The sequence below is a fragment of the Perca flavescens genome, chromosome 6 (genome assembly GCF_004354835.1).
Source record: "Perca flavescens isolate YP-PL-M2 chromosome 6, PFLA_1.0, whole genome shotgun sequence".
NCBI lineage: Eukaryota > Metazoa > Chordata > Actinopteri > Perciformes > Percidae > Perca > Perca flavescens.
The window spans coordinates 19,765,189-19,781,825 of NC_041336.1; the positions used below are offsets into that span (position 1 = coordinate 19,765,189).

At 41.0% G+C, this 16,637-nt stretch overlaps 1 protein-coding gene across 2 annotated transcripts; it reads left to right on the forward strand.

Annotated features, from left to right (window-relative positions):
- The first annotated feature begins 144 nt into the window (after positions 1-144).
- Positions 145-15,337, forward strand: ptpn3 (protein tyrosine phosphatase non-receptor type 3). 2 transcript variants are annotated; one of them, XM_028579666.1, is made up of 27 exons: positions 145-306; positions 977-1,042; positions 1,717-1,858; positions 2,858-2,992; positions 3,152-3,194; positions 3,396-3,477; positions 3,625-3,669; positions 3,772-3,824; positions 3,993-4,110; positions 4,212-4,299; positions 4,426-4,514; positions 4,597-4,660; positions 5,087-5,289; positions 5,379-5,504; positions 5,603-5,761; positions 7,585-7,669; positions 7,756-7,833; positions 7,977-8,033; positions 8,914-9,070; positions 9,211-9,383; positions 9,687-9,777; positions 9,980-10,041; positions 10,151-10,297; positions 11,035-11,163; positions 12,402-12,547; positions 12,647-12,782; positions 14,657-15,337. In XM_028579666.1, exons 3-27 carry the CDS (start codon positions 1,790-1,792, stop codon positions 14,729-14,731), a joined length of 2,610 nt encoding a protein of 869 aa, XP_028435467.1. In that variant the 5' UTR covers positions 145-306; positions 977-1,042; positions 1,717-1,789; the 3' UTR covers positions 14,732-15,337. The 2 variants fall into 2 exon arrangements, with proteins under 2 accessions (XP_028435467.1, XP_028435468.1); XM_028579667.1 differs by lacking the exon at positions 977-1,042.
- The last annotated feature ends 1,300 nt before the right edge of the window (positions 15,338-16,637 follow it).

Below are 16,637 nucleotides of genomic sequence, written 5' to 3' on the forward strand. Positions count from 1 at the left end.
TGTTGTATTAGTACTTACTTAATTAGTGGGTATGAGTAGGCTACTCTGTTTGTAATGTTTTGGTTTGTAATGCTAATTACCCTGTACTGTATGCTTTGCGCGCCCGCCCCCTAGAGCGCGCATCCCACCGGGAGCGCGCGCGGCGAAGGGGCGGGGCCGCGCGGAGTCTCAGCGCAGCCAGGGATGGGAAACTTGTCCCGGATATTTACCTTACTATACCTGGCTCTTCCGACGGCGCCCCGTCCCGAGGCTTTCACAGCGGACAGTCTGAGGAATATGATCCGTCTTTGAAGCGGGACGACTGAGGTACACGTAGTTTTTTTTGTCATTTAACTATCTCTTCCCAAAAAACAGTCACTTGGCAAAGTTGTAGTTACGAGGACTGCCGTGGTTGGAGGAACATTGAAGTGTTCCACCTTTTGGGTGTAGCTGTAGAAAACTTCAGGTTGTCAACAGGTTCCTTTATGGCGCAGTGGTTCAAAGTACAGCGAGGTCACACAGCAGTGTTCATTATCGACAAACAGAGACAGTCGGACAACATAAATATAGGCCTAATACACTGAGATAGGCCCTGTTTTTTCATTGGTATGTGTTGGTTTTGTGAAGCAGTAGAGGCCATCAATGCTAGGTGTTCTTATGTCCTACAAGGTACACTTTTAACTTGTACAGATACATATTTGGCAGACAGTATGTGTTAAAAGAATCATAATAACTCTATTTTATTTCCTCATCTGTGGTCATGTGGGCACAACGCTGAACATATCAAAAATAAATGCAAGATGCAAAACCCCCAGTGTCAAACAACATGATGAATCTGCTTTTAAATGTAGCATTTACTTGTAAATTCATTAGAGGCCTGTCTGTGAGAGGGTATTATTATGGAAAACAAGTCACCAAACTAGGACCAGCTCTGTTTCAATATATTCAGAGTGTGTCACTGTGTTCAAACATTAACTCAAACACTGTGTCGTTTCAGAATCAGTGTGAGACAGGCCGGCCTGGGCCCATTAATTGTTCACCTGGAAACGAAGACTGTATACATGTACGTACATATATTTGCATGTATATATTAACACATACACACACACACACACACACACACAGGGGACTAATTTAGTTTCCGAAAGTTCAGCTTTAATGCCACCTGACTCATCTTTTATCAGCTCAGTTGTGTCATGGTTTGCATAAGTATGTATTTTTTGCATCACAAATATAGATATTCTCCAAGCTGGGGTAAGATATTTGCTTTAAGCATGCGTTAACAGTGCATGTATGTGTGTGTTTGTATTCCTGCTGTGTGCTCCCAGCAGCTGGTCTGAGATCAGTCGTAGTCTAGTGTAGATGGGCGTGTTCAACTCTGAAAATGTTTAACATTCTTATCATTCAGCTGCCTGCCAAAGGTGGAGAGATGCAGAGGGAGAGCAGCAGGGAGAGGGAAGGGACATGTTCAGACCCAGGCCAAATAATAAGGAATTACACACACACACACACACACACACACACACACACACACACACACACACACACACACACACACACACACAGTCACTCCTTTGCATTCACGCTGCATTACTCACTGCAGCCCAATGTTCCATCCAGCACATATATTACTCACAACACAATGTCATCCTCAGGGAGGTGCTTTCATTAGAAGACAGTCTGGAAACATCTGACACTGTTTTTGTGGTTTGTGTATGCTTGTATATGTGTTTCCAGGTCCCCACTCAGTGACGAGCTGAGGGCAGGGGGTTTGTCTTGAGAGGGAGGCAGTGTTACCGAGGTAACAGACATGCCAAAACCGGACCTGCTCTGCCTAGTTCAGCTGCTGGACAGCACTATCGAGACCTTCAGAGTCAGCGTGCGTACCACCCCCACACTCTCTCACACACACACACACACACACACACACACACACACACACACACACACACACACACACACACACACACTGTTTCCTGTCTGTAGTTAAGGAGATCATATCTGTCTCTGCTAATGATCATATTGTCCGTGCATGATACAGTGACTATCTTTCATATTCCTGTTGATCCACATCTCTTATTTAACACTTTGACCTTGGTGTTAAGGACACACTTACCTCCTGCAGTTTACAGAGCTTCTCACACTTAGGAACCTTTTATATAATCAGCATATCATCTCGTACGCAGCCTGACAGCGGTACACTCACACAAACTGACAAGCGTACACACACATGCAGAAACTCAAGCACAAATCTTGCTTTCTAAAACAGCAGCTGTGCAGCATTGTTATGTGAACAGTGGGAGAGCAGGGAGAGCGCTGCGGCTGTTTCCAATATTAAGCTCTCTATTACTCTCTTTATTACGACTCCTGTGTTTCTTGTGTTTACATACGTGTTTTTTTTTTTTTTTTTCATATTTGTGGAAGTCATGGCCCGTTTAAACCGATATTCACCTGGATGTTGTGTCCACACACATGAAAAATGTGTTTCTCGCTCCAAAAACTCACGGTTTGCCACACTTTACAGTAAACATGGTCCTCAGGTGATGTGAATGTGCTTCCGGTAACAAAATGTGGGAGGAAAATGCAGATGAGTTGCATGTTATCCCTCAGAGTGATTAATAGTTAAAGTACAGAGTGTTGTGATGTAGATGGAAATCTTATTCTCACCTGGATATATGCATTATTCATTTTAAATTTTTTTAAATAACCACAGAGAAAGTCACAGATTTTTAAAAACCAAAATAATTATCCATATCTATAGGTTAGGCACTACTGCAACATATGGCACAGTATATTTACATGTACATATAAGCAACCGCTTAATGTCACTCAAAGTTTTGGCTGATATTAATGTTTGTTTGATGTTTGCATCTTTCAGAAGCAGGATGAAGGTGTGGTTCTGTTGGACCAAGTATGCGACCACCTGGGCCTGCAGGAGAGGCAACTCTTCAGTCTGCAGATCAGAGAATCCAGCACAGCCATCGCCTCAATCACGGCCAACACACACTCTCCTGTGAGCTCACTGTTCATCTGCTGCACATTTGGGCTGGGATTGTAATGTATTGCTCTCTCTGATTGCTGTTTAGACAATGATAACCACGGGGTATGCTTACATAAATGTTTTTTTAGCACTAGTTAGCCATTATACTTAATGAATTTCTTTTTTTCTCAGAGATGGTTGGAGCCTGAGAAACCCTTGAAGAAGCAGATAAAAGGTTTCTGCCTTGTTCTGGCTCCAGAGAATTCACCTTCTTTACCTTTACATTACTGCTGTAGACAAATACATTTTTTAAATGTTTCTTTTAAAATACATTTATAGATAGTAGGTGTAGGAGAGAGGAGGATTGAGGTGACTACTAAGTCACCTCAATCCTCCTATACTATATATACTATAGATAAATGCCTTTTCTCTGCAGGTCTTGCATCTCCCTTTTATCTGAACTTCAGAGTACGATTCTTCATCTCTGATCCTAACTCTCTGCAGCATGAACAGACAAGGTAAGTATATGTGCCTCTCGCGTAGCAGCCATATATCACTAGATATTGATCTGGAGAAGTATGACTCAGGAAGGTCCTTTTTTGCTGGGATTATTGATACAAATGAAGGCGTTGGTCAGTAAAGTTCCTCTTGTCTCGTCCCTGCAGGCACCTGTACTTCCTCCAAATCAGGAGTGACATTAGAGAAGGACGGTTAGTAACACACAAACACAACCGCCAATCCCCCCTGTGCACAGTGTTTGTGTTGTGTAGGTAGCTGTGTAATGTCTGTGTAATCATGGAGTATGATTGCAGGTTGCAGTGCCCCATGAGTGCAGCTGTAGTGTTGGCCTCTTACGCCGTGCAATGTAAGTACCATCTCTCTACTATGATTAATGACTTAATAATAACCGAGTGAGTAATTAGTTTTGTTGAGGATGCTCTCAATAAGCAGCAGCTCTTCTACAGTACCCCAGATGTCAGTGCGTGAATGTGTGGATGTGTGGATGCTCAGTGTCTCTTTCCATCACTCGCAGCGGAGATGGGGGATCACTGTCCGTCTCGACTCCCCGGTTACCTCTCCAAGTGCCACTTTATTCCTGAGCAGGATGAAGACTTCCAGTCTAAAGTGGAGGATCTGCATCCACAGCACAAGTAATTCAAACTGTTTTATTACATCTAGTTGCCACTGACAAACAACCAGTTTGTTATGCAGTTGGTTCCTGGTGTTGTATGTGACTCTGTGTGTTCCCAAGGGGGCTGAAGCAAAGCGAGGCAGAGCTTTGTTTCCTAAACACAGCACGGACACTGGAGTTGTATGGAGTGGAGCTGCATGTTGCCATGGTAGAGTGATTCCCTTGCTTAAACATCCACCTAATACCTCATGTTCTAGTTTAACTTCCTCTGCATCCTCTTTATTCCTCTCATTTTTGACACTTTTTGTCATTCCCTCATCTTTCTGTCTCTCAGGACACTAATGACGCCCCTCTAATGGTGGGTTTGGCCTCTAGTGGTGTTGCAGTATTCTGTAATACGATTTGCTCCAGTTTCTTCCCCTGGTGAGTGACGATGACGCTAATTACATGTCTTATTCCTGTATTTTCATCTTTTCATTTCATCAGTTGCGTTCTTCACTTGTAGGGGGAACATCATCAAGATTTCATTTAAGAGGAAACGCTTTCTTATACATCTGAAACGTAAACATGTAAGTCCATCTAGCATTTATTTTTCTTAATAGTTTAAAGATCTGCTCTGAACAAATTACTGCTTTTAATTGTTTCCTACACATTTCCATCCATTGAAAGTTTGCAGTTAGCACAATTTCTTTGATTGCTTTTATAATTAACTGTAATTATTAGGACATAAGAATTTATACACTTCACAAGCTTGACTACTACATGGTTTACAGAGACGTGATTATATTGAATGATTCATATCCACACTTTTGGCAGGTTGTTTGTGTGTGTTTATGTGTGGGACAAGTTATAAATCATTTGACAAGAGGCAGTTATTTTATTGCCGGCAACAAATGCAACCTGAGCAGCTTAAGTTGGAGATGTGTCCTTGAACATTGGAGTTGGCAAAGAACTCTAGCATTATAAACCATAACAAAAAACTCTGTATGTTGCAGGGGGAGACCCAGGACTGTGAGGTGTCTCTAGTTCTGCCCTGTCCCAAGACCTGTAAGAACCTGTGGAGGTCCTGTGTGGATCATCACTCCTTTTTCTGCTCCAACCGGATTGCCAGGAGCCCCAAACACAACAACAGCACAGTTCAGTCCTACAAAAAGCTGATAACACAACACCTGGGCCTCGGCAACAGTAAAACTGAGAGGTGAGCCTGCACCTGTAACATGTATATTCATATTTACATTCTCGTCATAAACACTGAAAATGTTCTTTCTTTTCCCTCCTAATTTGCAGTGGTCCAGTGTGCCAGCGTGTGGTGGGAGGGATGGTGTGGAACCCAGTCCTGCAGAGGTCGATTTCATCAGATTATCTGGAGACCAAGAGTCTGCCCTCTAGGTCGCCTCCAAACACCCCCAACTGGTACGTCCTGCAGATCAACCACAACTATATGTTCTCAGATTGTGTAATTTGATCAAATCTTATACTCTCCTGGTTCTGCTGGTTTGTCTCTCCGGCAGGCGAAGTCCTCGAGTTCGCCACGGCATCCGTAAACCTCGCCCATCCTCAGTTGAGCTGACCAATGACCTGAAAGACATGTCAGAGGGGGAGGATGTTTTCTACACATACAGGGCGTCTTTGAGCAGCAAGGACAGCGAGGGAGACGCTTCACCTCATCAGTAAGTATCAGTTACAGAAGAAATGTGTATCTGTCTACACACTTATAATCTCTCTCAATTCAGTGGGCTTTGCTGGCATGATGCATGTTAGGGCAGAAAGTTTAATCATTTTTATATCGACATTTCAATTGGATTTAGTGCAATGTTTGAATCAAAGAAGCTGCGACTTAATTTACAGCCAGATTTAGCTAGTTAATGTAAATTCAGTGAGTTGGCCAAACCATTTAAAAAAACTTCCAGTTGTTGTCTGCTTAATGAGGTTTTTGCTTTTCTACACTAGTTAGCCTTAACCATTATTTTTTTTGAGAGAAGAAGCAGCACTCTGTATTATTTTGGTATCTGGCTGGTGGGAGAGATGGTTTGATATGTGTAACTGGTACAAAGTTATCATGGTTAATACTGTGTAGAACACCAGATAGACCTGTGCTTTAATTTATAGAAAACAATTGCAATATTAATCAAAATTGCAGTATTTGTTAAAAAAAAGCAATTACAGTTTTTCTCAATCGATTTGGCACATTTAAGTTCAATCCTCACACCATACACATAAGACACACACATAATGTTTGTTTTCATTCTGCACAAAAAAAAGGTGATTACTCACTCAAAAGAATGAACTCCTGTTTCAAATGTAAATAATTCAATCAATGAATAAATTATTGTCATCAAAACACAAGGTTTCCTGATCATTGCTTAAACCTAGACAGTCAAAATGCAAAGACATCTTGTCAAATGACAGCGTACTCTGAAAGTGATAGTCACCCACTATGTGATATTGTTGACATTGTATTTCAACAACATTTTCATTTCTCATTGTATGTACACACCAGCCAACTGCAAATACATAAAGAAAGCATGTACAGAAAAAAACTATATAAAACAGCAAAATTATCAGGAACTACTGTACAATATGTGCAAGAAAAAAAGAAAATAGGCCGCACGCTCCGACCAGCCTCTGTCATACTTAGGCCATGGTTGATTACATGGTCCCTTATTTTTGCTTATATCTAATTTGATATTTCTCTGTGCCTTTGCCTTTCTCTGGCTCTTCCTTGTCCTCTCTGCCCCCCTCTTCCTCTTCCCCTCACCAAACCACCCCACACTCTAATGCCCCTTCCTCTTGCATGGGCAGGCTCTTGCCCTTGTCTGTCTCCTGCATGCTCTATATTCCACAGCTGTAAAATTCCATCTTACCCTTACAGTAAATATGTTTGAGATTAATTGGTTATGAGTTTCACCCGTCAGCTAAATTGGACAGCATTTGCAATTGGTTGCTCTAAATTGTGAGGAAATTGAATTGTCCCCCATCTAGCCTAAGTCTATATCCATCTGACAACTCTTAGGCCTTCAACAATACAACATAACTATTATGTATCTAATATATGTGTGACAGGTTTTGTGAATGTTGGTTGCTCTATTTAGCATGTAGAGATTTACCCAATGAACATGTGTATAGTTGCGTTTGAGAGTAATATGATAAAATAGTAAATGAATGCAAACCATTTTGATCAGTAAGGCTTACTCAATGCATTTTGTACCAAAGCAATTCTAAATGACTATAGTCATGTGAACAACTGACCTAATGTTCATATAAATAGTCATATAGTTTGATAAAGTTTAGTCATTCGACGATTGTGCCAAAGCAATTGAGAAAAACTGTAAATAAGTCATGCAGCCCAAACTTGGGTTTGTTTAAGCATTTGTGTTATATAAAATAATAATAATAAATAATAAATATTATGATATGAGAGCATTCCAAATTGTATTATTATCACATCTGAAAGTCATCTGTTCTTTATTTAATTTCTTTCTGGCTCTTATAGCCAGGGGACAGATGATGCTTTGTTGCAAATTGATGACAGTATAGGAGAGGAGGAAGATGAACACCTCTCACACCACAACAATAAGGTCTGTTATCTCATCAACTCTAAATAAGTGTATTACTGTTTATCCACCCATGTGTCCATTGATTCTGAGTACTTGTGTGTATGCAGGGCGCTCTCGGCGATGGTGACTTGATGCTGATATGTATTGCCCCCGATCATGACGGCAAGTTTGGCTTCAATGTTAAAGTGGGTCTCTCTCTTACACTCTTTATGTGGTGTGTCTCTCTTACAAGGCAACGTTTTATGTTTTTGTAAATGTATTTGCACATGTAACGTTTGTGTTGTCACTTCTCCACTCTTGCGCCATTTCATTTCCCAACTCCTCCTAGGGTGGGGTGGATCAGAAGATGCCTCTAGCCATATCCCACGTTAAACCTGACTCTCCGGTAAGAGCCGACTCAGATGTGTGTGTCGTTTGACGGCCTGGTGTCTCCAGGAGGCGTCAATATAACTTTATGATAAAATGCAAACACAATATGGACTGATATAACGGATTAGTCAATCAAATGATTAGTCACTCGCCAGAAAAATGTATTGTGTGTGTGTTACACATTATGATACTATTTTGATAAGCGATTATTGTGTTATTCATTTATCAAAGCAGAAATGCCAATGTGATAGTGATCTAATTATTTTTTATTTATTTTACTTTGGGTTTTGGACTGTTGGTCGGACAAAACAAACTATTTGAGAACGTCACCTTTGGCTTTTGGAAATTGTGGACTTTTTTTCACTATTTTCAGACGATTAATCAATTAATTCAGACAGATTAATCGATAATAAAAATATATTTAAAAGTATATCCTGACCGATACTGGATTTTTGAGGCTGATCTAGATATCGATATTTGGTAGTTTAAAAATCTGATAACGATATATTGGCCAATAATAATAATAAAAAAAAAAAAAAAAACAGAAACATAATCTATTGACTCAGATCCTTTAGATTTTTTATTTTTGTTATTTGTGTTATTGTGACCCAGATAAATCCTGAGTGAGACATTTTACGGTTGAAAAATCAACCTGACAGCTCTCTGGTGGACAAACTATGTAATGGTGACACTGTTTCTAAAGTTCCTCAAACCTAGTTTGTCATTTCTCTACTGCGATTTCTTGTTAGTTATTTGCAAACATTACACTGATACAATATATAATAAACTAATGATATAAAGCTGATATGTCGGTCTAGCGCTAAGCCCTAGACTGAAATGAGATTGATGTATGATGAGGAGATGTCAGCCTTTAAATGACTCTGTGTTGTTTGTAGGCAGGTCGATGTGAGCCCAAACTCTTAGAGGGAGACCTGCTGGTGCTCATCAACGGTCGAGACATTTCTGAACACACACATGATCAGGTTGTCATGTTCATAAGAGCCAGCAGAGAGTCGCACTCCAGAGAGCTGGCCTTGCTCATCCGACGTAAAGGTGTGTGTGTCTGTGTGTCTGTGGGTGTGTGTGGGTGTGTGTGACCGATCTGCTGAAGCAGCATGTGATATAAGTGTGCACACTGTCTGTCATGTTTCTATGAATATTTATCACAGACTTGAACCGTCCTTGGATTCCAGGTCCTGGCCGGGTGGCACCCCTGCTGCAGTTGCCTTCCGCCCTCACACTCACCAGCCAATCACAGGGAGACAAGCTGTCACCTGGCCAGTCGGAGCGGGTCACGACACTGGAGGAGTCGATGAGACAGCTGGAGAGAGGAATACAATCTGGCACACTCTGTTTCCATTTTGAGGTATTTAAAATACCAGTGGGAGCTAAACAGTAAACACGTGTTTAAAAATGTATTCATAAGCTGGACCAAAATATGTCTTTATTGTAATCAGGATTTAGTTTGTCCCACCCAGTTATTTTGGATCACAATGAGCCTTTTAAGTGCTGTTTTTGGGACAGATGTTGGCTCTCATCTTCACCTGGAATCCTGACAATCTAACAAAAAGATGCCGTCACTGGCCTGGAATTTGTTTTTGTTTGAGTATGTTTCTGTGTGTTTACATATAGCATATCATATGTGTGTCTGTATGCTTGTAATTTCTAGAATTTATACAGGAGAAAGCCTGGTCTCTCACTAAACTGTGCTCGGCTCCCTGAGAACATGGACAAGAATCGATATAAGGATGTTTTACCTTGTAAGTTCTGCTTATCTGTGTGCCTGTCTCCTGCCGTTTGTCTCTTCTCTACCTGGTGCCCTTCCACCCACCCACTGCTCTGTGCTACCTTTCTAACCTTGATATGAAGCTCACCGCTGTAGCACCTCATGAAATTTAATTGGTTGAGCCTGCGGTGCGTCAGCGGCTCTATTATGACCCTCACCCGCTGCTCTCCTTTCAGATGATGCCACCAGAGTGGTGCTCCAGGGACAGGAGGACTACATTAACGGCAGCCACATTGAGGTGCACATCACCAATGTAAAATTGAGTGCTGTCCCTGTCACATCTAATGTTAACTCATCCTCTGTGTGGTGTGTGTATCTCTGTATGTGTTTATTTGTCTGTCTCATAGGTGGTGCCCCCAGTGTCTGGTGTATGTTTACGTTATGTTGCGGGTCAGGGTCCATTGCCACAGACCTGCACTCACTTTTGGCAGACTGTTTGGGAGCAACAGATACACACCATCATCATGCTAACAACTCTGACAGAGAGGGGACGGGTATACATGCATTCAAAATTTTATACTGTACAGCCATATTCACACAGGAATGGAAATGAGTGAACAGAAAGGGAAACACTTGAAATTACACAGCTCAATATCTGCAGATGCATTAACGCAGTGATTACTGCAGCACTGCTAGCATATTATTATATGCTGTTTTGTGTTTTATTTGATACATGATTACTGTAATTACAAGGTTCAGCGGTGATGTTTACACACAAAAAAACAAACTGGCACAGTTGTGACTGTGAGTAATTACAGGGTTTCATGGTGTAGAGAATGGTGAAATGTGAAGTGTGAGCTGGATTCCAATGAGAGAATTAATTTAAAGGTTGGAAGAGGAAGACATATCCACACAGAGACAGAGGCAGCGAGATATGAAGGTCTTGTTGAATGAAGAAGTCTCTCTTTCAGCTGTTGCTTGGTAACCAGATGCTTTCATTAATTGATCATTTTCCTGATATTCATCAAGTGCCCTGAGTTTCTCTCCACTTGGCGATCACGCTCACCCACACACATACGCACACACACATTGACAATCGGTTCACATTCTGCTCCTGATGAATTGCTTTTGTTCCTCAGACTAACGGGTGGAACATACAACGCTGTTGAATATCAGTTCAATTTTAATGAGAGCAGAGTGCAGCTGATGTAGCAATAGTAATACATTGTATCCTGACTGATGACTCATGTCACATGTAATGTAATTTGTCTGTGATGTCATACACTTGCAGACCAAGTGCCACCAGTACTGGCCGCATCCGCCGGAAGTGAAGGATTACGGGCACATGCGGGTGAAGTGTCACTCTGAGGAGTGTAACCTGGCGTATGTGACGCGGCAGTTCACTCTGAAACACACACAGGTACTGTAGCAAATGACACTGTAATGATTAGTCGATTAATTAAAATTAAATGGCAACTTTTTTGATAATCATAATCGTTTAAGTCAAGTTCAAATATATTGTTTAAATTCTCAAATGTGAAAATGTGCATTATTTTCTTGTATTAATATGATAGGAAATTTTATATTTTGTGTTGGACATTTGATCAGACAAAAAACAAGACCTTTGACATCACCATGAGCTCTGGGACATTATAATGTGTGTGTTTTTCTGATCTTATATAGGCCAAAACAAATAGGTCAAAATAGGCCAAGAAAATAGTCTGCAGATTAATCAATTCTGAAAATAATTAGTCGCAGCCCTAGTAGCAAAGTTCCCACCTGCTTTCATATCCACGTGAAACCTGAGCAAAGCATGACCATGGTCGCACAACACAGACTTTTTCTGGTTGTATGTTTGCAGTGACATGTACCATGTTTGTGCCATATGTCACATAACAGAGATCACTGTAGGCAGCAAACTGTCTGCAGCCAACATACAGTCACTTCCGTGTGGGCGGCTTGGTCTGTACGTGTGCGTGTGTGGGAATGTGCGTTAGTGTGTATTAACTGTGTGTAGGTGTGGGTGTGCAGGTGTGTCTTTCTGAGAGGTTTATCTGATCAACTTTAAACACAAAAAGTTCAAAACACTTTATGTGGTTGATAATCGGATTTAAATGAGCTGTTTTCCACATTAACTTCCATGCCAAACATGTAAATAAACAGATAATGCTCAAGGAGGCATGAAGTATGAAGGTACACGCATGCATACACAGATACTGCTGTGTGCGCCCATCTGTTCCTCTGGCGGAGTGAGTTAATCCCTGCATGGACTCACAGGCCACGTGATCATTTTATACTCTAAACTCAGCCATTTTATTCTCCGCCTGTTTTCTTTTTACCGTGTCCCTCGTAACCTCCTTTTCTCAGTGTTCCCTACTGGTCACGTGCAGGTTTGTTCTCTTCACCTGCTGAATGTTGTCAGAGAGGGCTGCAGAGTTAAGTCCCATGTGGGTGATATATTTATATAAATACACAGGTTCTCTCTGATTAACTGTGTGTGTGTGTGTGTGTGTGTGTGTGTGTGTGTGTGTGTGTGTGTGTGTGTGTGTGTGTGTGTGTGTGTGTGTGTGTGTGTGTGTGTGTGTGTGTGTGTGTGTGTGTGTGTGTGTGTGTGTGTGTGTGTGTGTGTGTGTGTGTGTGTGTGTGTGTGTGTTTTAGCGGGGTGAGGAACGTGCAGTCACACACCTGCAGTATGTCGCGTGGCCGGACCACGGTGTACCCGATGACCCTTCAGACTTCCTGCTGTTCATCAGCTCAGTCAGGGAGAGGAGGAGAGGTGAAGAGCCACTAATGGTACACTGCAGGTAACACACGCACACACACACTGTGTATACTCTAATTGAACACTGCCGTCATGTACGCTTTTAAAATCCACTTAATGCTGTGTTTGTTTTGAATTTCAGTGCTGGGATTGGACGGACAGGTGTTCTTATCACCATGGAAACGGCACTCACTCTGTTGGATGAGGGTCAGCCGATCTTCCCGCTGGACATTGTCAAAACACTGAGAGATCAGCGAGCCATGATGGTTCAGACCACGGTACAGAAAAACAGAACAGGGATTTATGCCACAGCGAATGTTCTCTCCTTTATTAAGTTCCTTATTTTAATTTGTGGCATTATAATAACCTGTTGCTTTAGAGAATTTGAAGCTTTCCTCAATATTCATTGTCTGTATTTTCTCGGAGCTGTTTATTATCATAAGATCAAGCTGATTTGTCTTCTACATGTAGTCTAAAACTTGTCAAACTTGCGGTTTGTTTTATAGGAACATCTGTCAGGTGAAAGGCTTGGTATAAGTTGGGATGTGCAAAGAGAACATTAGGGTTTGAAATGTCCGAAATTTGGTTTAATAGAGTTAAAGCTTTTGGTAGAAATAAATGTGGAAGGCTTAACGGTTCTCTACAAATACAAACTAAAGAAAGTGAGAGGAGACTTCTCATCACTGTGCCAATAATTACTTTTTAACGGCCAATGTCCCTGTTTTTGACATCTGTGAGGGTCCTGTCATCTTTAACCTTCATTAATTGTCAGAATTAACGTGGCAACCACAGTTTTATACTGATGGCTGATGAGCGAGAGCAGGCAAACTGAGGTTGGAAGCCGTGATCTGTGGCACCTCAGCAGCATTTGTCGAGAAAGAGGAAAGTGTTACTCATTGCTTTGATTGGAGGTAGTGCTGGGAATATGGCAGCCCTCCAGTCACAAGCCTGCTTCTAGGCCACTATCACCCTTATTTTGAAAGGCGATTCAACAACATCTTCTCTCTGATGTTTTAGTGCTGATAGAACGCTTCCTCAGGTTTCCCTCATGTTTGTGTCCGGGACAGTGGTGGAAAACATGCACAGTCAGAGGACAAACCTTCATGTTAATTAGCCATATGTTAAAGGATATAGCTGGCATTATTCTATGAATAAAAACGGGTCACAAATGCACAGTTGACAAAGCAGTCTCAGTACAAGGTCCACTCAGTAGCTGGTCTGGAGCTTTCGATCATATCACACAATCTTCCTCAGCAGATGGAGTTTTATTTTTAGCAATTCTAGCAGCGTGGCTGTATAGATGGCAACGTTTTGGTTTGGACTGAAATTTCTCAACAACTATTCAGGGATTTGCCATGAAATAATTTTGTACAGAGATTCATGGTTTCAAGACAACAAGCCATATTGACTTTAGTTATCCTCTGACTTTTCCTCTAGCGCCTCCATAAGGTTCACATTTCAACAACGTTGACGGATGGATTGCCGTGAAATTTTGCATGGGTTTATGTCCTCCTTAGGATGAATTATAATTACTTTGGTGATCCACAGACTGTTATATCTAGTGCCATCATCAGGTTAAAATGTTAATTTAACCAGTTTGGTTTATAATCAAATATCTGCTAAACTAATCCCATTCCAATCATTCTCATCTTTACTTTGTGTTTAGTGCTGATTAGTAAATGTAAATGCTAACGCGCTAAACTAAGGTAACATGGTAAATATTATACCTGCTAAACATCAGCATGTTGTCATTATGAGCATGTTAGCATGCTGCCGTTAGCATTAAGCTCAAAGCACCGCTGTGTGTAAGTACAGCCTCACAGAGGTGCTAGCATGGCTGTAGACTTTGGAAATGTTACTCAAACTGCAGTAAAAAGTGCATTGTTGGGGACTATTTTCAGCTGTGTATTAATGCGTATTATTATATTAATACGCTCATTGATGTGTGTAATAGTTTTGTAACAGTGGAGCTGTATGACACAGAAGAATCAGGCCCTTGGTTTTTACAGACTTGTTGGTAGGATCCGTTAATTGTTGATTTGTTCTTTTCATGGAATTTAACTAGGAGAAAAATATAGAATATAATCAGTACTACCCTTTCAAAAACAGCGGTGTTGTGTAACATCTAGTAACTCATTGTTGTGTATTTCAGTGTCAGTTCCAGTTTGTGTGTGAGGCCATTCTGCAAGTCTACAAAGAGAAACAGGAGGGAGCTACAGCATCGTAGCCCAAATCAGCAACAGGACCAGAACAGACACATTTACCATTTCAGCCTCATCTCATTGTAGGCGACTGCCACAGAGGGACTTACAGTGCTATAACAGATTAACCTCTGTCACCGCCCGTGGGACTGGTACACAGACTGGATAATGAGAGTATAACCAGCTTCAGATCACAGCTGTCTGTGATCTGTGTAGCCTAGATTCAATGTGAGAGTATGAATCTTACACCTAGTCGGCCTTAGTGTTTGCTGATTTGCTTGTACGCTTGTAGAGGCTGTGGTCTCCATAGAGACTAATGTAAAACTGATGTGAGCTGCTGATTTCTGTCCAAGAGGCCACTCAGGAGTGTTGCCTCTACTTATTAAGCTATGTGTGCCTTAGACTGACGCCTTCCAGTCGAACGGCAGAGGCAGACCAGGATCGTTATAATCTGTAGTTTATCTGTGTGTCACACACAAAGAGCATGCAAAGCAGGCTTTAGATCACTACAGCATATACTGTAAGGCCATGGTGGTGCAGCACCGCACGGCGTCCGCCAGAGGAGCACCAAACCCCACTGTTCAAACACTCTTAAATTATTAAGACACTAAATAAACACTGATTTATACTCATGTGTCTGATTTGTCATTTCTTTTGACAGTGAACGTCACAAATTACAACATCAAATAAAGTTATGTCACTTTATGTTGAGATTCTCTTAAGGCTCTTATTATTGTGTTTTATACACGCCTTTTTCACACGTCTTTTGCAAAATGAGGAGTTTGATTATTTAACCTTCAGCTGAATGTCTCTAAAACTGGCATCATATCAGTGAAACTATCTCAGCATCACAAATCAGCCCAAACTGTGTCTGGTTAGGGCAAAATATTGTTTATAAAAAAAAAGACACTAACAAAATGTAATGCCGGCTGTGAGGAGTTGAGTATCTCTGCAGGTTTCTGATATTCTTTAATGATGATGTGTAATTCATGGTGTTATGTTTCTGCACTCCTTATTCTCTTGTTCTTTTTCATACAATATATCGCAGCCATTAACAATTGGTATGGTAGTCCAAAGTACCCACTAAAATATGTTAGAGAATGATGCAAAATATCCTCATTTCATTCATAAATTATATTAACCATGTCCAGAACCAACATCCACAAAAACCTACAACTGTAAGATGTTTTGTCCAAAAGATGCATTCTGAGAGTTTCTACTGTAGAGGAGGGTCTCCAATGGGAGAGTTATGCTTTTGTTTATAGTTTCTTATTCTCTTTATTTCTAGAATGCCACTTAATTGGGTTGACCCCATTTGTTTCTGTTTGTATAGGGATCGGACATTTGGGAAGTTATGTTTTGGAATATGCTGTATTATTTTTTCTTTTTCTTTCGATTTACAGGTACTGACTTTATATTTCAAAATGAACAAAATGTCACAAAGTCATAAAAATACTTTACATGCTGAGTCCAATATTTCTACGTGCAATACATTAAATTTGACTATTTTTAACCCAAAGAAAAATATTCAATATTCTTTTATCCAGATTTGTATTCATGGCAGTGGGCCGAGATCATTCAAGATGGTAAATATTATACTGAAAATATATCTGAATAGATAACTTAACTGAATAAAATCCAAACAAATAAAAATGAAAATTCATCATGAGGGTGTTCTGTTATGACTTGGACTCATGATCTCAGTATTTCTACAGTCCTGGGTATGGCCATGATAAGAGTGACAAATCATGCTCATTATGTTGGGGGCCTCCTGCAACTCCTTTAACGACCCTTGAAGCACCTTGGACCCCACCTTGGGGACCACCTTGGGGACCGCAATGACCTGCTATTCCCTCGCCAGGCGGACCCGTGACAGACAGGTGGCGCTGGTTCACCTGCACTGATGGGTCAACCACTAGGGAGGAACAGAAG